The 21,031-nt window shown below is 38.4% G+C and overlaps 1 protein-coding gene across 2 annotated transcripts in view; it reads right to left on the bottom strand.

The window, feature by feature from the left end:
* HSPA12B (heat shock protein family A (Hsp70) member 12B) overlaps positions 1 to 21,031 on the bottom strand; it is a 1,104,373-nt gene that overhangs the window by 705,459 nt on the left and 377,883 nt on the right. For both annotated transcript variants that reach the window (XM_044064071.1, XM_044064072.1), the window contains exon 3: positions 5,620 to 5,717. In XM_044064071.1, the coding sequence (XP_043920006.1) occupies positions 5,620 to 5,717 (98 nt within the window). The remainder of the gene's footprint in view (positions 1 to 5,619; positions 5,718 to 21,031) is intronic.

Genomic DNA, 21,031 nt, shown 5'->3' with positions numbered 1-21,031 from the left:
CTGAGAAAGCAAAATGTAGTTACATGATCAGTGCTGAATGATTTGACATGACTTGTTGGGAGGCAGTATATATATGCCTATGACCAAGCAGTTGAAATACATTACTGTTGTCATTTATTTTTTACTTTCCCTACAATCAAATCTTAAAAGTGTATATTCTTTTGGTAGTGGTGAAACATCATTCTGTCTGTGTAGAGCACAGAGCAGTTACATAATCACTGTTAAATGATTTGATACGGATTGCTGAGGACGACATATGTGTCTAGAAGTTACAAGTTGCAATACGTTAATGTGGTCATTATTTCTTTGTATTTTCTCACACTGCGATATATATGTTATGTACACAAAAGGTGAAAATCTTTTTGAAGCAGGGCTGGGGAAGCATAGTGTTGTGAAAACAGAGGAAAATAACATGATCACCTTTGTATGAATCTCTGACAAAACAACTGAAACACACTACTGTAGTCATTATTTTACTTTACTTATAATCCAAAGTCTGTCATACATGTGATGTGGCTCTCTTTTAAGGGCAGAGATGAGGAGGCAGACTAGATTGCAAGGTTATTAAAGTTTATATTCAAGATATTTAGAGAGAAACGACTTTGGCATTGGTCACCAAAAATGTTTCCTAGACATCTTAAAAAAGCTAGTGTTATCTAAAAATTTGAAATAAACTTTGGTAGTATAGTAGTTATTAACCTCCAATAACACATCTAGACCATAACTGTAAAGAAATTAATACAGTTTGCTTTATTTTCACACCTGGTTTCCAGAATAACTCTCTAGTGGCTTACCTTATGGACTATGCCCCCCCCCCCCACCAGTGGTCTGTTTTACAGACTGTATCTCCTTTCTGAAAAATTCCATTTGTATGATTAACAGGGTTGGCATTTTGCTGTGCAGACTCACAATAATGTATCTGAAGTCTTGCAAAATTTCCCTCACTCTGGCTGGCTACTACCCTTATTTTTGATAGCTTCTTTGTTCCATGTCAGCATTCCACTGCACGCTTATAATTTATATTCTTGGCCCATAACCCTCCCCCTAATGCTTGATACCAGAGCTCCCACTCTGAGTAGATTCTGATGACCTAGGTCTCCAAATTTCTTCCTCCCACATATTCTACCTTGTTATTAAGAATAAGTCCTTTGATACTATTTTATTACAGCTGCAAACCTCAGTGCCTTTGTGAGTGTTTACAAGGTCAGGTATGGAAGATGTTTTTCACTTTAAGTGGGCTAGTCTGTCTGTTACATTTCTATTGTATGCACCTTCTGACATAACAGAGCTTCACTGGGAGTATGTTGTCAATACCTAGTTTGGACTTTGTTGTACTGACTTCAGTAGGGGAAAGCAGCGGTCATTCCTTTCCCTTTTCAGCCAGGTTTATAGCATATTATTGAGTTTTTGGAAACTCAGAATTTATGTGGTTGGGACCATATGTTCGAGTTTCCAAAAACTCAAAGGAAAACAAAAAGAAATCTACATTTTTGCAGGGGGCACGCCCCCATGCACCTCCCACATTCCCTGCAAATTATATATACCATCTCCTAGATTGAACTACAGTGGGGAAAAGGGTACATTTTCCAATCCCCACACTAATGTGATCCATAGAAATACTTTATCAGGGAATTTATCCTTTTCCCCACTGTAGTGCATTCTTAGAGTTAGTATGTATAATTTGTGGGGTGGAGGTGCAAGGGGTCTTGCCCCCTTGCAAATCTGTATTTTTTTCCTGAGTTTTTATAAACTCAAATATATCACTGTGTGAGTGTATATATATATATATATATATATATATATATATATATATATATATATATATATATATATATATATGTATATATATATATATATATATATATATATATATATTTCTATTATATATGATCAAATATATTGAATACATTTAATGTTGAAGGAATACACTAGCATAAATATGTTCAAACATATACAATATCAAATGCCCTAAACGACAAACTAAAAAACACCTAGAAAGGAAAACTATTTCCTCACCCAATCTTTGAATTAAGAATATTGAACTCCCTATATAATGAACTTAAAAAGATCAAGAAATGAAAACTATATCCACTCCTGATCTTAACACTAACACCACCTTAACACTAGCCACAAATTCATCTGAATAGTGACATTGTTACTGGAAAGTTTTTATTAAGGTAAGGTGTAGGGTTAGGGTTGGAGGAAAGGGCAGTGTTAGCGTTAGGGTTAACACCCATTACTAAGGTGGTCAGGAACTTAGTAACTAGAGTTATCCCTACCACTAATGCAGGCCCCTTCCTCCAACCCTAACCTTATGCCTTTCTTAATAAAAATCTTCCTTAAACACTGCTACTACACAAGACAAACTTGTACACACAAACATGCACAAACACATATTAACACTGTATCTATCTCCTTAGCCAACACTGACCTAACTCTAATATATACATGCTGACACACAAACATACAGCAGCTATCCCTGACCTATCACCAACACCAACCCTAATCAAAAACACACACACAGACACTCTCACCCCCTCCAATCCCAGTCCCATCTTGACAAAACATGCCATAAAAAATTGGACTACTTGGCTATCGATACCATTAAAATTAAACACCACCCCCCATGTTTGTTGACCCACAGGACATTCAACATAATTCAGGTAAATTATATATATATATATATATATATATATATATATATATATATATATATAGATATAGATATATATATACACACACACACACACACACACACACACACACGTGCATGTGTGTGTACCCTGCATTTGGTCTGAATGCAGGTTTGTTAACATCTGTTTACTTGACTGCATTTGCTTGATATATTCAGATGGTCAAGGTGTGTGAGATCTACAATCCCCGGGTATGGGAATATTCCCTTTCCTTGGGGATTGTGTGATCTTAGAGTTAGTACATATAATTAACAGGAGTGTGAGGGGTAGATGGGGGCTTACCCCCCTGCAAGAAACCATGCTTTTTTTTTTTTTTTTTTTTTTAATTGCATGCACAGAGGTTATTTCTTGGTGCATGCTTGGTAATGTGTCAATGTTTGGGTTGTAGACCTTTTGTTGTCAAAATTTTGGAGGTCAATGTATGGGTTATTCCAAGTGAGTAGATCCATACACACACACACACACACACACACACACACACACACACACACACACACACACACACATACCAACACTAAGGTCACTGCATCTCAGTGAAAGGAGAAATGCCCAGGATACTGGAACTTCAGCCTTCTGGGAAAAACACATTGGAAGGACACTAGTGATCATGTTTGACTATTTTTGTTTATATATTTATATCAAATATAAATCCAGATATGAATCACCATGGAAGACAATCTGTAAGATATATACAGGCGTTATGACTAAAAATAAGGTTCAGAAAACTACCTGATACTCTGGAAAAGTGATTTTTCAGTTGTCTGTAGATTTTTTTACCCTTAGTGAAACAGATGCCTGTGGCTCTTAATATGATAAAATAAAAATTATTGTATAAACTTCCTTGTTACAGTTAAAAGTATTTTTTATTTATCTTTAATGTTACTCATTCTATAGCAGACAATTTTCAAGTACAAATGCACAAATGCAGTATTTTATTGATTTTGTGAAAACATAATGTACTTTTATTTACAGACAACAGATGTTTGTGGCTCATAATATGATAAAATAAGAATTATCATATAAACATTCTTGTTACAGTTAAAAGTATATTTAAATTATCTTTAATGTTGCTCCTTCTATATCAGACAATTTTCAATTAGAAATGCAGTATTTTATTGATTCTGTAATAACATAATGTTCTTTTATTTACTGATCATTATAACTGGTTAAAAATTAATATAATACTCTTGTTAGCTAGGACTTTGATACATTACTGCTGGATATATGTTTTTATTTGTTTGTGTCTTTCGGCTTTTCCCGGTTCCGTCCGCTAATGATTGGCAGTAAATTTTTACGTACTGGCTTGCTGGGCCTAATGCACAACCTTCAACGAAGGAACGCCCATTCACGCATGTCGCCACACAGAAGACGCTCTGAGAATCAAATGGGCAACGTCTAACTGTAAGGTGACAATGCTACCGCAGCACCACCACCGCTGGATATATGTATGTATGCAAAAAGAATACTTTCTTTATAACTGGCAGAATTTTTATAGGAGTTTACATTGCAGACATACAGTGTTTTACTTGTATTTCCATGACTTTAACTATAGTTTAGGTTCTTGAGTTGTAAAGATGAATGTAAGGAACTATTCAACATCCATATTGATTATGATTGAATTATGCTCATTTAGGTTATGCAGGTAAAATAACAATATATTTGTTATATTAAGATTATGGGCCAGATTCCAAAAAGTTGCTCTCAGTGTACATCTACCCTGATGCCAAGAGACCTGCTCGCCGTGTAAGTGATTTACTTCAGTGTAAGGCCTACCTATAAACAGGCTTACTACAGGGACCAGATTCAAAACACCTGCTCTCAGTGTAAGTGGTGAGGATTTCACATGTATCACTTATATAAAAGTGTCCTGTCTATGGTTTATTCATGATATCTAAAGGGTACTGATAGGCCTAGTTCATGAAGAAACTGATGTCACATTAGAGATCCAAATGTGCAGAGAAATCTGAATCTCCATGTCAGCTGAAAAGTCATGCCATTCTAGCAGGTCTTACTTTGTGTTGTTAGCACACCTAGGAACCAATCATATTTCATCTTTCATTTATGTTAAAATAAAATTACTTATTATCACATTTTCAATAACTGTCTGGAATAGTGTGCTCGGCTCTTTATTCAGGGTTGGTACTCTACCAAAGTGTTACAGCTAAGAATAGCTGTAGCTTGTCTAACTAGTTTAATCCAGTTAAAAATTTGATGTTAATACAAATCTGAGATTACTAGTACCCAAGTCTTTGCATAACTGCACTTTTGGAAAAGAAGCACAAACAGAGAAAAAAACTATTAAATTAACTGACTTTGACAAGATATACTTGTTTTACCCTCACTGTCTAACTTCAGCACTGATAGGTAAGTATTGGATCAACCACACCCCCGTCACTGATGACTGCTTAGATATATGGCACTTAAGGCATGATGCCTAAACTGTTAATTGAATATATACTTTTATGTTTTGCATTGTGTATAATTAATCTAAAACAGTGTGTTGTCTACCAGTGTTAATAAATGCAGTTATTTTTTTCCCTTTTTAAAAGTAAGTGGTAAATAACTAACTGGCATGCTTGCTAGTACTGTATCTGTATAAATCTTAAATAAACTGATTGCTAGGGACACAGAAACAACAAATCCTTCCTGTCTGAGATTGAAGATCTTTGAATAAAAGAGTAGTGAGGCTTGCTTTTCTGAGTTCATGACAGTAAAGGCACATCTACTGCAAACAAAAAACAAAGATATACTAGTGATCTGTGCATTGCTACTTGCATGCTTTAGGGCTGGGTCTGAACTTAACACAGTTACAAATAAAAGATACTAGATATGGTTCTCTTGCAAGATCTATATGATGTGTGTTCTGCATATACAGAGATAGTGTAACTGGTGTGAAATACATATCCATCCAAAAAAATGCTCTTACTGGTGACTGGGATGGCGTAAGAGGTGCAATGTTACAGCTCTCATTGTGTTGAGGAGAATTTGGAGGAGATGGAGTCACTGACCTTTCTCCGTTTGTACCTGGGGGGGAAAAAAAAATTGTGATTAAAAGATACAGATCCATACCACATCCTAAAATTAAATAACATCAGAAAAAAAACAAGAAAGCACTTGCTCTGTGAAAATATTATTTTAACTGATATAGTTATAAATGCTGATACAAACAAAATGATTCAGAGTTTCAAACCATTTGGTATTTTTTTATGGATTAGCTCAGTCAGAAGTCTAGGTCAGAGTATGGAATAAGGTTACCAAATAGTGGAAGGAGAGTGAGGAAAATTTGGTTTATCTAAGGCTGTTCAGAAAAGAAAAAATGTATTGCCATGCTCTATCCATATTTGGCGCATGGCCATTTACATAAACTCAATGTCCGTTTACAAAAAGTAAAATAATACTTAATGTAATATGTTGAAATGTCAAAATGCTGAAATGTTAGAATGTTGGCATCAAACTGCCTACTCCCATACATTTGTAAAGTTCTGCACCTGCTGCTGCGGGACCCGTGTTAGCTTTTGTTTCCAAGTTTCACTAATAGGGAAGTGATACTGTATATTGACTGGCTGTGTACTGGTACAGTGCATGTAGTACATGTATGCTATTATTATGTAGTTCGAGTTTGACATTGTAAAGTTTCAACATTTTGACATTTCATGATTTTGCATTCAGTATTATAACTTTCAATATTCTATTTTTCAATAAATTGTCATGTACCCATAAAGATGTATGTGTATGTGTGTGTGTGTGCGTGTGTGTGCGCACACACACACACACATATATATATGTGTGTGTAACTCTTTCGATCTCCCTAACTTTCATCCCATAGCCTTACTTTTTCCTTTAGCTAAAACCTTGGAAAGATGTATACATCGTCAACTACTTGACCATCTTCTCAAAAACAACCTACTAGCGGACTGCCAACATGGTTTTAGACCCTATCACAGCACTACTACAGCACACTTGTCATTCACAGACGATAATAATAAAAATCGGAACAACAACCTGCTGTCCTCAGCACTATTCTTAGACCTCTCTAAGGCCTTTGATGTGGTCAACCATTCCCTCTTATAAACATCCTTAAATCATTTGCCTTGGACAGTCAAGCTATCCAGTGGTTTAAATCCTACTTAGAAAATAGACAACAAGCAGTTCTTTGGGATAATCAAATATCATCTCTTCTTCCCATCACAATTGGAGTGCCACAAGGCTCAATACTGGGATCTCTCCTCTTTTCTATTTTTATTAACAAACTAAATATGTCCCTTCCTCAGTCCATATGTATACAATATGCCGATGACTCAACTCTGATATGTTTAGCATCCTCCCCAATTACGCTCCAGACCACTACACAACAAGTCTTCACAGCAGCTGAAAATTGGTTCTATCAGCATGGCCTCTTACTAAATCCCAAAAAGACTAAAGTATTACGTTTTACACCATCACAGAAATCTTTGACCTTTACCTTCGATATAATGTCGAACAATGGCACAATAATATCCACTGACTCAACTACCAAACTTTTAGGTGTCACAATAGACCATGATCTCAACTTTGATGCCCATATTAACTTAACCATCAAGTCAGTCAACAGAAAACTTTGATCTCTCTACAGGCTCAAACCCTTCCTAGCTACCTCAGCCAGAAGTACTTTAGCTCAAACACACTTGCTCTCTACCCTTCTTTATGCCTCACCTATTTTTACAAACTTATCAAAATCTAATTTCAATAAACTAGCTGTATCTTATAATAATATTACAAGATTTGCCACAGGAGCCCCTTTTAGAACCCATCATTGCTCTAATCTTAAACAACTAGGCTGGCTGGAACTACAAAATCAAATACGACTACAGCAACTTACCATCACCCACAAAATCTTCTATCAACCTTCTAATACCACAATACTTAGTACCCTTATTACTCCTTATAAAAATCTATCGCCCCTGCGCTCCACTACAAAACTACTAGCAGCACCCTATAAATCCAACAACAAAGTTGGAGACTGTTTGTTCGCCAACTGTATTGGACCTATCTGGAACAAGCTTCCAAGTGAACTCGCCACTATTACTTCTCTACCCACTTTCAAGAAGCAGCTAAAAACTCTGCTTAATTCTCAATGGCTCTGTCCTTGTACAAACCCTGACTAAACTATTATTCCCTCTACCCTTTTTCACCCCCTCAAACCTTTTTCTAGGTTAGTATAGTATTTATGTTTGAACCTTCAAGAAGCAGCCAAAACCTGTGCTTAATTCTTATTAGCTCTGTCCTTTACAAACCCTGACTAAAACTTTCTATTTTCTCAACCTTTATATTCACCCTTAATTTAAAAAAATATATATATATTCTTGCTTGCTTATTTTCAGTATTGTAAAGTATTTTTGCTAGTAATACTTATGAACCATTTTTTTCTCTGTAATACCTAGTTTTTGTATAATATTTCTTATTTCAATGTACAACAACACTTGGTTTTACTAACCCATTTGCATTGTATTGTGGAGCTTTTCTCCCCGGGCCTCTACTGAAAATGGACATGTATCCAGCTAGACTAGCCCGGTCAACAAAGTAAAATAAATAAAATAAATAAATATATATATGTAGAATATGGAGATATGTATATGTGCATTAGGTCAATTGGATGTTTGGCTGTGTGCATATTGGAATAAAAAGAATAGGAAGTATAACTGGGGAAGATAAGTGTAGGTTTTTGGGTCTAGTATGGTAAATGAGTGTGGACAAATGCCTGTAGGTTAGAGTAAGGACCAAGATACATGACAGATGTTGTAATGCGTGTGTGGAGGAGGTGAATGTATGTGCAACTGTTACCATTTAGGGTTAGATTAAGGGTTAAGTATGGGGTTAGATTTATGTGTGTATGTTTGTTTATGTGGTGTGTGTCCAAGACTGCCTTGGGTAGTGGCAGTCTTACAGAATGGGTTAAAGTAAGGTGCAGGGTTAGGGTTGGGGGAGTACAGGGGGATTTCCTTATGTTAACCCTAACATTAACCGTAACTCTGCCCCTGTCCATAACTCTAACCCTAACCCAGCACTTTACCTTACAAAACCCCTTTTCATAATACTGCCACTATTCAGACAAATTTGGTTTGAATGGAGTGGTAGTGTTTTGGTTTCAGCAATTGCAAAATGAAACATTTTATGATTTTTTTGTTTTTGTTTTTGGCTGTTTCTTTGGTACTTTGGGTTTTCAAAATGCAAGCATCCATCAGTATGGGTTTGATGCTTTTGCTATAATATTGTGGCTCCAGGTATATTTTATATGTATGTATTTAATGATTCTGACAAAATGAAATCTCAACATAGAGGATATTGACAGAAAAATACTGTAACACAGTAATGCTGACAACTAAACATCCCAAAGCCACAAACCATCCACACCATACATTAAACTAATCACAAAAGAAAAAAAAAAACATTCTCCCTTTGCAATCACTTTAAATTAAAATAAATAAATGAATAAAAATAAAACAAATAACCCCCAAAACCTAACAGTAGCATCTGACATAATTTGCTTGAATAGTGGTACTGTTAGGGAAAGTTTTTTTGGAATGTAGGGTGCTGGTTGGGACTGGGGCAAGGGCATGGATAGGGTTAGGGTCATCTCACATGAATAAGGATGGGAATGAAGGGGGGTTCATACAGGTTATCTACAATTCTGGAACATTTTGCTCTCCTCTAGACCACATTATTCCTAACCACACATTCACTTTAGTTGACATTCTGAGCACCAGTGAGAAAAGGTACAGTGTATCCAAGCCAAATGGAATGATATCAACTTTTCTTTAAAGTAGCATTATTTCCGTGCAGTGTGAGACATTCTAATACCTTGTTATGCCAACATTTACCAGACTAACGTGTGTACATAGATATCTCACAAAATTGAAGCAAACCACTTACCAGCCCACACTTATATCCTTCACCTTTCATTACTTTGAAGGGCTCTGCTACATTTTACACTAAAGTTTTGATGACCATGGAATGGAGGAAAGGGTAATTGGCATCTTACAGCAGATATTTTGCCAATCGATTATGCTTCATTTGTATGTCTGGGTCACTACTGAGGTGGAAAATTGGACTTTATTAAGGCCTCTGACTCAAGTGCAGTATATCACAGGAAGTTGAAATAAATGTTAGAATAAGAATTTTAGACATTATGAGGCGAAGCTCAAAATGATGGAGTTGGGAATTATCTATCTAAATGAAAGCAAAAAGTGGCTGCATAAATGAAACTATTACTAGACAAGCCAATAAATGCTACAATGCTGGGATCAGTGCAGCTTAATACATATGTACTGGGTATCCTCTTAGGAATGGGCAGAGAGAGAGAGAGAGACAGAGAGAGAGAGAGAAAAATCACTATATATGCTGATAATGCAAAGAGAGGTGCAGTATTCACAATGCAGGTGTCCCGGAAAGATCTACTGAAGTAGGCACTGTGCGCAGACAGGTGGCAGTTCAGATTTAGTTAAGAAAAAAGGTGTGAAATAAGTATATACAGTATGGAGATACAAATCAATGAAAAGCATAATGAGCTACCTTTAAGATGTCAAATTTATATAAAAAGAAGGGGAAGATATATAGCTAACAGTCACCCTTAGGCTGACATAGATACTGCAAAGTGAAAGATCTCTGTTACAGATATGGTGAGGCTGCATTTAGACTATTGTGTGCAGTTTTTTTTTTGTTATTCTAATTTAGGTTGGTTTGAAAGTGTGCAGCTCAGTTGCCAATATGATGAAGGAGATGGAAGAATTGTGTATGTTAATAATTGAACACACTGCACTTTTATGAATTAGTGGTGACAGTGCAGCTGAAGAAGAAAAAAAAACAAAGGGAAGAATAGAACATGGTTGTCCGCTACAATGGGAATGTTTTAAGGTACAATTAAGAGAGCATTGCTTCTAAGGCAGCTGCACTGTGTATGAGGGGGTCCAAATTAGCTTGACAATGAAGAATGAAAGGATGAGAATGATGACATTTAATAGACAGATGCCTGAGAACCAGCTAGTCTTGGGTAGAACTGACAAAGTACTGGCTTTCTATCATCATTTTGGTAAATAAAATTGAAAACAGTTACTACCGTTACTCCCTCTCTTTATACATACACACAAACACACACACACACATATATATATATATATATATATATATATATATATATATATATATATATATATATATATATATATATATGGATCCCCTTCACTACACCGACATGCCACAAAGCCGACACCCAAAACACCGACACCAAACGACCGAAAACACACAAAACCGAACACCATAACACCGACACACAAAACGTAAACTAAACATTACACACAACTATACATGCACTAACCATAACTCAAACCCTAACCCTAAGGTCCGACACTACCGCACACTTACCCTACCCGCACCCTAACCCTAACTCACTTAACCCGCCCCTAAAACTACAGTCCATCACTATCACACACTTACCTTACCCGCACCCTAACCCTAAGTCCGACACTACCGCACACTCACCTTTCCTGCACCCTAACCCTAAATCCCTCACTATCGCACACTTACCTGTCCGCTCCCTAACCCTAAATCCCTCACTATCGCACACTTACCGAGTCACGCTCACACATTGTCCATGTCAGTGTTTCGGCTGTCGGGATTTCACCTTGTCGATCATCTTCGTCGTCGGTCTTTTGGTGTCGGTCTTTTGCGTGTCTGCTTTGTGGCGTGTCGGTGTAGTGAAGGGGACCCATATATATATATATATATATATATATATATATATATATATATATATATATATATATACACACACACATACATAAATGCAAACACATAAAGGTTTACTATCACAGTCTTGAAGCCCACAGTCTTAAAACTCATAATCCCAAGACCATAGTATGAAAACACTAAAATGCAGAAGACCTGGATTTGTCCCCATGATGAACCCATGTTAGCACTCTTTCTGGGGTCCATACCTCCAAAGGACTCATGTTAGCACTTGTTCCTGGGCTCACAATGGTAGTAGATTTGATATTCAAAACTTTTAGATACTGTGGTCTTCAAAGTTTTGACATTTGATATTATGGTCTTGGGACTATACATTTCAAGCCTGTGATAGTAGATCATTATATCTATCTATCTATCTATCTATCTATCTATCTATCTATCTATCTATCTATCTATCTATCTACGGGTGGGGGAGGGAGAGAGGGGGAGAGAGAGAGAGAGAGTTTGCTGTACATGCGTGGATTCTGTTCTTATTACTTTTGTAAGACTCATACAATTTTATACCTCCTGGGAACTATATAATATATGGCTTTGATAGTCTATTAAATTAACCTGACCAAAAGTTTTTACTAAATATATCATTAAAATACTTACTACTAAAATTCATTTCAGCAGTAAGAACATGTACAGTATATAATTAAACAATTTCTGTTTTCAAAATCCTGGTGTCAGAGCATTGGACTAAAACTAAATACCAAGAAATGCATAATAGTATCCTATGGAAAGTCATCTATCCCTGGTAACTATCATATTGACAACACACCCCTTAGAGATGACCCAGTAGTCAGGGACTTAGAGACACACATATATAGTCATCTAGCTTTTGATCATCACGTGTCTACAGTGGTGAAGAAATCATTATGTATTGCACAACTTATAAACAAAGGTATAGCATCTAAGTCAAAGGAAGTCATTGTTCCACTGTATTCGGCATTCATCAGACCTGTCATTGAATACAATGAACCCTTTAGTATGTACCTAAACAGGCATATCCAACAACTGGAACATCCGCAGAGGTTCTTCAATAAAAGAATACAGGGAGTAAGTTAAGTAATATGTCCTATGCAGACCGCCTCAAGGCCCTAACCCTGTATTCTGTCTTCTACAGGCTTTTGAGGGAAGATCTATGCCTGCCATACAAGGCATTGTCATACATCACTCTGACGGACCTCCTGCATATCCACTAAACAAACAGTACCATTTTATTACCAATCACCCATTCTAAATACTTAAACCTTGCCTGTGATATAAATAGGACCTGCTGGAGAGATAGGTATGTATCCCAGAAACTACCCCATCTATGAAACAGGCTATTATTCCATGTAAGGCAGAGTTCCTCCCTAACCTAATTCAAGTGCAACTTGGACAATTGTATGGGAAACTGGAAATTCATCCCTGGTTTGCCCCCTATGTCTCCAATGCAAACAGGTAACCTGTAAATGGTTCATCTCCCAGGCCCATGCTTACACTTATCAAGGGTATCAGAACTTGTCAGAGATTTGGGATGCACGGCTAGACTTAAAAACCTCAGCTTTGGCCGGCTAAGAACTAGCTGTATTCAACTGGATGTATAAGAGAATTTAAGTACCTTTACCTGCATTTTTTTTTACAAAAATACAGTACTTAAATTGATTTTAACCATGTTGCAGGAATATTAACTGAACTGGAAGTTAGTCAGTGTTTGCTGAATTTTGTTATTTGCTAGTAATTACAGGTGTGGGGGTAGCCACATTCTTTGATTTCCTGTCCTTGCCTATTTAAGTGGTACAGTGTGAAATATTTTCTGCTTAAAAACCTCAGCTTTGGCCGGCTAAGAACTAGCTGTATTCAATTGGATGTATAAGAGAATTTAAGTACCTTTATCTGCACTTTTTTTTCAAAAATACAGTATTTAAATTGATTTTAACTGTGTTGCAGGAATATTAACTGAACTGGAAGTTAGTCAGTGTTTGCTGAATTGTATTATTTGCTAGTAATTACAGGTGTGGGGTAGCCACATTCTTTGATTTCCTGTCCTTGCCTATTTAAGTGGTACAGTGTGAAATATTTTCTGCTTAAAAACCTCAGCTTTGGCCGGCTAAGAACTAGCTGTATTCAACTGGACGTATTTAAGTACCTTTATCTGCACTTTATTTTCCAAAAAATACAGTATTTAAATTGATTTTAACTGTGTTGCAGGAATATTAACTGAACTGGAAGTTAGTCAGTGTTTGCTGAATTTTATTATTTGCTAGTAATTACAGGTGTGGGGGTAGCCACATTATTTGATTTCCTGTCCTTGCCTATTTAAGTGGTACAGTGTGAAATATTTTCTGCTTAAAAACCTCAGCTTTGGCCGGCTAAGAACTAGCTGTATTCAACTGGATGTATAAGAGAATTTAAGTACCTTTATCTGCACTTTTTTTCAAAAAGTACAGTATTTAAATTGATTTTAACTGTGTTGCAGGAATATTAACTGAACTGGAAGTTAGTCAGTGTTTGCTGAATTTTATTATTTGCTAGTAATTACAGGTATGGGGGTAGCCACATTGTTTGATTTCCTGTCCTTGCCTATTTAAGTGGTACAGTGTGAAATATTTTCTGCTTAAAAACCTCAGCTTTGGCCGGCTAAGAACTAGCTGTATTCAACTGGACGTATAAGAGAATTTAAGAACCTTTATCTGCACTTTTTTTCCAAAAATACAGTATTTAAATTGATTTTAACTGTGTTGCAGGAATATTAACTGAACTGGAAGTTAGTCAGTGTTTGCTGAATTGTATTATTTGCTAGTAATTACAGGTGTGGGGGTAGCCACATTCTTTGATTTCCTGTCCTTGCCTATTTAAGTGGTACAGTGTGAACTATTTTCTGCTTAAAAACCTCAGCTTTGGCCAGCTAAGAACTAGCTGTATTCAACTGGATGTATAAGAGAATTTAAGTACCTTTATCTGCACTTTTTTTTCCCAAAAATACAGTATTTAAATTGGTTTTAACTGTGTTGCAGGAATATTAAATGAACTGGTAGTTAGTCAGTGTTTGCTGAATTTTATTATTTGCTAGTACTTACAGGTGTGGGGGTAGCCACATTCTTTGATTTCCTGTCCTTGCCTATTTAAGTGGTACAGTGTGAAATATTTTCTGCTTAAAAACCTCAGCTTTGGCCGGCTACGAACTAGCTGTATTCAACTGGACGTATAAGAGAATTTAAGTATCTTTATCTGCACTTTTTTTTTCAAAAAATACAGTATTTAAATTGATTTTAACTGTTTTGCAGGAATATTAACTGAACTGGAAGTTAGTCGGTGTTTGCTGAATTTTATTATTTGCTAATAATTACAGGCATGGGGGTAGCCACATTCTTTGATTTTCTGTCCTTGCCTATTTAAGCGGTACAGTGTGAAATATTTTCTGCTTAAAAACCTCAGCTTTGGCCGGTTAAGAACTAGCTGTATTCAACTGGACATATAAGAGAATTTAAGTACCTTTATCTGCACTTTTTTTTCAAAAATACAGTATTTAAATTGATTTTAACTGTGTTGCAGGAATATTAACTGAACTGGAAGTTAGTCAGTGTTTGCTGAATTTTATTATTTGCTAGTAATTACAGGTGTGGGGGTAGCCACATTCTTTGATTTCCTGTCCTTGCCTATTTAAGTGGTACAGTGTGAAATATTTTCTGCTTAAAAACCTCAGCTTTGGCCGGCTAAGAACTAGCTGTATTCAACTGGACGTATAAGAGAATTTAAGTACCTTTATCTGCACTTTTTTTTTTCAAAAAATACATTATTTAAATTGATTTTAACTGTGTTGCAGGAATATTAACTGAACTGGAAGTTTTCACTCTGCTCTTCAGTTAGTCCCACCTACCCTCCCTGTTTTTGTTTTGTTGTTAATCTTAGTGGCCTTGAAACTGCCCGCCCCTCTTGTAAATTTGTGTTTGGATACTCCTTCTGGGCCCATCTCATTTGCTCACTCAACTGAGTGCAGTGAGATCATATTCTGATTTCAGGCACTCCTACTGTGTACAAAGAGAGCATCTGGGAAACAGAAAAAAAAATTTAAGCTTGTTTCTTGCCTTTCCTGTTAAGTGGTATAGACTATTTGCAGGCTTCTGAGCCCCCAAGCCCTTCTGTGTTGGAGGGAAGCCTTCTAGTTTAGTTTTTTTTTTTTATAACTAGCCAGTTTTCTAGTTTCAGCACTCAAATCTGTTTCTTTGATCTCAGCACTTGTTCAGAAAAAAAAATGTCATCTGCTTTTACTGTACTTGTGTTTCTACCTATTTTATTTTACATTTGCATCTTCTTAAAAGTACTCAATTGCATTTATTACTGCTTGGTGTAACTCATTCTAAGCCTTTTGGTTTAAACACTTGGGCTTTGGACCAGTTGTTTTGCACTGAGAGGGTTTGTGGTCTGCACTGTAGTGGCAGAACAGGTAGCTTACATCCTTCTAGGTTGGGAACTGCTGATTGAGGGCTCAGTGTCTGTTATTCTAAAAGTGTATTAATTCTGGTTTAAGCACTTGGGCTTTCAGGCCAGTTATTTTACATTAAGAGGGTTCGTGGTCTGCACTCTTGTTGGAGGAGAGGCTGGACTCTGCCCTTCTGAGCTGGGAATTTCTGGTTAAAGGCTTATAGTGCATGCATATCTGAACTGCTTCTTACTGAAGTTGGTGTGCCTTGTTTGCTGTGGCATAGACTGGATTTGGGCCTGCTGGATCTAGCTTTGTTTGTGTAACTTGAGCACTAATCCAGGCATTCTCTAAAGTATTCAATTGTATTTATTACTGCTTGGTAGTAACTTGATTAAAGTGTAGCTTTCATTCTAAGTCTTTTGGATTAAGCACTTGGGCTTCAGACCAGTTGTTTTACATTAGGAAGGTTTGTGGCATGCACTGTGGTGGCAGGACAGGTAGCTTTCATCCTTCTAAGTTGGGAACTGCTGTTTGAGAGCCCAGTGTCTGTTATTCTTAAAGTGTATTAGTTCTGGTTTAAGCACTTGGGCTTCAGGCCAGTTATTTTACATTAAGAAGGTTTGTGGTCTGCACTCTTGTGGGAGAAGAGGCTGGACTCTGCCCTTCTGAGCTGGGAATTTCTGGTTAAAGGTTTATAGTGCCTGAATATTTGAACTGTATCTTACTGAAATTGGTACACCTTGTTTGTTGTAGCATAGACTAGATCCAGGCCTGCTGAATCTAGCTTTGTTTATATGCTTGTTGTTTGTTTGCTTGTTATTTCCCTGGAATGGTAATTCCACCTAATATGCAGCTTCTCAGCGCTTCTGTGGATCACTAGTGATATCTGCATTGCTTACTGTACTTATTTCCTTGTTTCACTTGAAAGAAAGTTACTGTTTGTCGTTTTTGCATTTAAGTTACCTGTAACACATTGCACTAAAGTTACCTGGCACTTGCTCACTAAAGCAATTATATAAGTCAGCATTAAAAATTAAAAGCACTACACCCTCACTCCCCACTGGCCCTTGTTTTCAATTATAAAGGAATTCCCAATATTATTCTAGCATGTCCAAAGGTCAGTTGTCAATCTCCTCTCCGGTCCAGCTGGTGAATCTGGGAATCTTGAGGCAATGTTACAACTGCCTCATGTACACAGACAACCCTCTCCTCCTCCCAACAAATTCCAACACATGTGAGAGATGCAACCATATAGCCAAACTGGAGGCTAAGCTCTCTCAACTCAGTACTGGCATAACCAGTCAGGAGGAGAAGGAAACCACACTCACTACAATTCCAGTCTCACATAGACCTACCACGACAGCAAACCAAACACATAATCACACAAAAACATACTCGGAGGCTCTAAATAAAGATCTGCTTAAGCAGCAGAGACCTCCAAAGCAGAAACCCAAGCAACCGCTACCCCAAAACAAAACACGTGCAACACATATCTCACAAAGCCAGTGTGCCGAACAGTCACAGCCCTTAAGACTAAACAACACACCTGATACACTTGTAATAGGTGACTCTATTATCAGGCACACTGACGTCCCGCTCACCAGGCTGAACAAGAAGAGGGTCATGGTGAGCAGCCTGTCGGGCGCTAGGATCCGCCACATAACACAAGCACTCAGGTCACTCCAAGGCAAGTACAAATATGACTCAGTCATTGTCCATGCTGGTGTGAATGACCTGAGACGTACCTCCCTGGACTACATGAAAAGAGACATAGAGGAGCTCTCTGAGCATGTAGCCCAGACCGGTATGACCCTGACCTTGAGTAGCATCTTACCCTCACCAAGAATGATGCCACAATATGAAGACAAGATGATCAATTTCAACAATTGGCTTAAGTACTGGTGTCATTCAAAGGGGATCCAATGCCTGTCAGCTTGGGATGATATGCTCGACAAGCCACGATGCTTCGCTAGGGACGGCTTGCACCTGTCACCCCTGGGCTTTTGGATATTGGCAAAGGCTCTTGCTACCCCCATAGTGCCTTTTTTAGGCAAGGCTCAAAAGACAAACCCACCTCCATAGGTATCACAAGGGATAAGAAACTAAGAGTAATGCTACTCAATGCCAGAAGTCTAAACCTCAAGATGCACGCATTCTAAACTCTCCTTAGCACAGAGAACATCGATATCTGTGCAGTAACAGAAACCTGGTTCAGGGCTCCCGAGAGCACCCCAGCACTACCAGGTTATACCTCATACCATGCTTTTCGGCCCCAAAACTTGGACCGAACCACAAAAGGAGGGGGAGTATCGATATTCATCAAAGATACCCACACCTCCAGGTTGGTGGCAAAGCACGAAGCATCAGAGACTATCCATGTGCAACTAACAGTGGGTAAAACTGCCTTCCAGTTTATAGCCTGCTACAGACCACCCTCCCAAACCCAGGAACCCCACTCGGCCTTCCTGAGAACACTGGAAAATATGAAGGTCTCTCCAAACACCATTATATTGGGTGACTTCAACTACCCAAACATAGACTGGGAGCATTACTCTAGCTCCAACATCCTAGCCCAAAGGTTCCTAGAATTTATAAACTCAAATGCTATGGAACAACTTTTTACCACTCCCACAAGAGGGGAAAACATACTGGACCTGACCATCACCAACATGGGGACTCTATACTCCAGACCAGAAGTGTATCCCTCACTGGTAAGATCAGACCATAAACTAATCTCACTGGATATTCACATCCCAACCCCACCCCCTGCCCAGAAAACCACAGTGAAAAACTTCTCTAAAGCAAATTTCACACTCCTCAAAACCGAGGTGGAATCCTTCAAAGCCCCCGGGCCTGTGGAAAATACGGCCCAGACCGCAGAATCCTTTATAAACGCATTCTATGAACACCTTCAGGAATGCATGGATCATGCGATCCCAAATAAAACCAAGACCCAATCCTCCAAAGGCAGACATCCTGTCTGGTGGACCCCAGCCATAAACAAACTATACAATAGAAGGAGGAAGCTACTAAATGATAGAGCAAAATCCCAAAAGGGAAGGCATCACTGATCAGTATTAGCAAAAAACTACGGGCACTCATAAAATTGTCTAAGGCCAGCTTCGAGAGAAAAATTGCACAGGACACTAAGGATAATCACAAGGCTTTCTTTAGTTATGTTAGAAACCTGGGTGGTAATTCCCAGATATGCTCAGAATTAGTCCAAAATGACAAAAAATACACCGAACCCACAGACATTGCCAACATCCTAGCTGACAGGTTCAGCGTAAACTTCTCCCCACCCCCCACCAAAAGGTCAAATATCTATACCAGCAGAGTGCTGCCCCCCTGACATCTCAGATGCTCAGGTAAGAGCCGCCCTTTCCAAAGCAAAAAACACAGCATCAATGGGACCAGACGGTGTCCCGGGCTGCGTCCTACATGAACTCCAAGAAGAGCTAAACCCAAACATAAAACTACTGTTCAATCTCAGCCTTACTACAGGATATGTGCCCAAAGAGTGGCATACAGCAACAGTGGTCCCTCTCCATAAAGGTGGTGCCTCAACGGATCCTGGAAACTATAGCCCCATAAGCCTGACTAGCTTGGTCTGCAAAGCTATGGAAAGGATCATCATGGACCTCATAAATAAAGATATTGGGGACCTACAGACACTGGATCCTACCCAGTTCGGCTTTGTTAAGGGCAGATCCTGCCTCGTAAACCTGGTTGATTTCTTTGAAACAGTCACCAAGGCCATTGACGAGGGGAAGGTGGTCCACACAGCCTACCTGGACCTCGCAAAAGCCTTCGATACAATACCCCACTTGGGCATTATAGATAAGCTCACCAGCTTAAATATAAACCCCTATGTCACTAGATGGATTGCAAACTGGCTCAAGGACAGAACCCACATGGTTAGAATTGCTGGAGCCATGTCAGACTCCAAACCAGTTACAAGTGGTGTCCCACAAGGCTCAGTCCTGGGACCTCTCTTGTTTGGTATATATTTCTCGGAGATACAGGCCAACACGGAAGGACTGTGGCTGACCAAGTTCGCAGATGACTGCAAACTGGGTGCCATAATTGACTCTCCAGCCGACACAAGCATCCTCCAAAAGGGCCTCATAGAAACAGACAACTGGTGCCAGAGCCATGGCCTCAAGCTAAATGCCAAAAAGTGTATAGTCATCTCCTTTGGCAAAAACAAAGTGCCCACAAATTACCACATAGGTGGTAATCCATTAAGTACAGAAGAAGTAATTAGGGACCTGGGGACCCAAGTTGATAGCAATCTCTCATTTGACAACCACATGGCCAAAGTGGTTAGAAAAACATTTTATATAGCCCACCTAATCATGAAGGGATTCACATCTAGATCAGGGGAGGTCATCGTGCCTCTTTACTCATCCCTCATCAGGCCCATAATTGAGTACAATGCCCCTTTTGGGATGTACCTTACCAGACACCTGCAGCAACTGGGAAGGCCCCAAAAGTACCTCACCAAGAGGATAAAAGGGCTCAAACAGATGCCATATGCTGCCCGGTTAAAGAAACTCCAGCTCTACTCAGTGGCATACCGCCTGTTCAGAGGTGATCTGTGCCTGATGTATAAAGCCATGTCCAACCCAGAATTAATGGACATGCTGCACCTTAGAAAATCCAAATCCCATCGAGCTACACGCTCGAGAGACTTGAACCTCAGCACTGAAATAAATAAGACATGCTGGAGGGACAGATTCATAACCCAGAGGCTCCCTTCACTCTGGAATAAAATCCCAGTCCAGGTTAGGCAGAGTCCCTCATTGACTCTCTTCAAGAGGAATCTTGATGAGTGGATGGGAGATCGCAGGTTTACCTCGGGTATCACTTCTGTGTCACTGTTAGACAGAGGCACAGTATACTAACCTCGAAAAAGGGCATAGCAAAATAAATTTAAAATGGGTGGCGAAAGCCAAACACATTCTGGCTAGGCTTATAAATGCCCTAGGGCAGATAGCCTAGTATGAACCTATGAACCTATAAAAAGACCCTTGTGGTCGTTAGCCTAGTAAACACCTATGAATCTATGAACCTATAAAGTCTGGTTTTACTGAACTAGTGAGCCTCTGCATGAAGTTACTTGGAATAATTACTCATTGGCTACTTTCTGTAAGAGACAAAG

Source organism: Protopterus annectens, chromosome 2.part2 (genome assembly GCF_019279795.1).
Source record: "Protopterus annectens isolate FY-2018-M chromosome 2.part2, PAN1.0, whole genome shotgun sequence".
NCBI lineage: Eukaryota > Metazoa > Chordata > Ceratodontiformes > Protopteridae > Protopterus > Protopterus annectens.
This window is presented reverse-complemented; position numbering and strand designations above follow the sequence as displayed.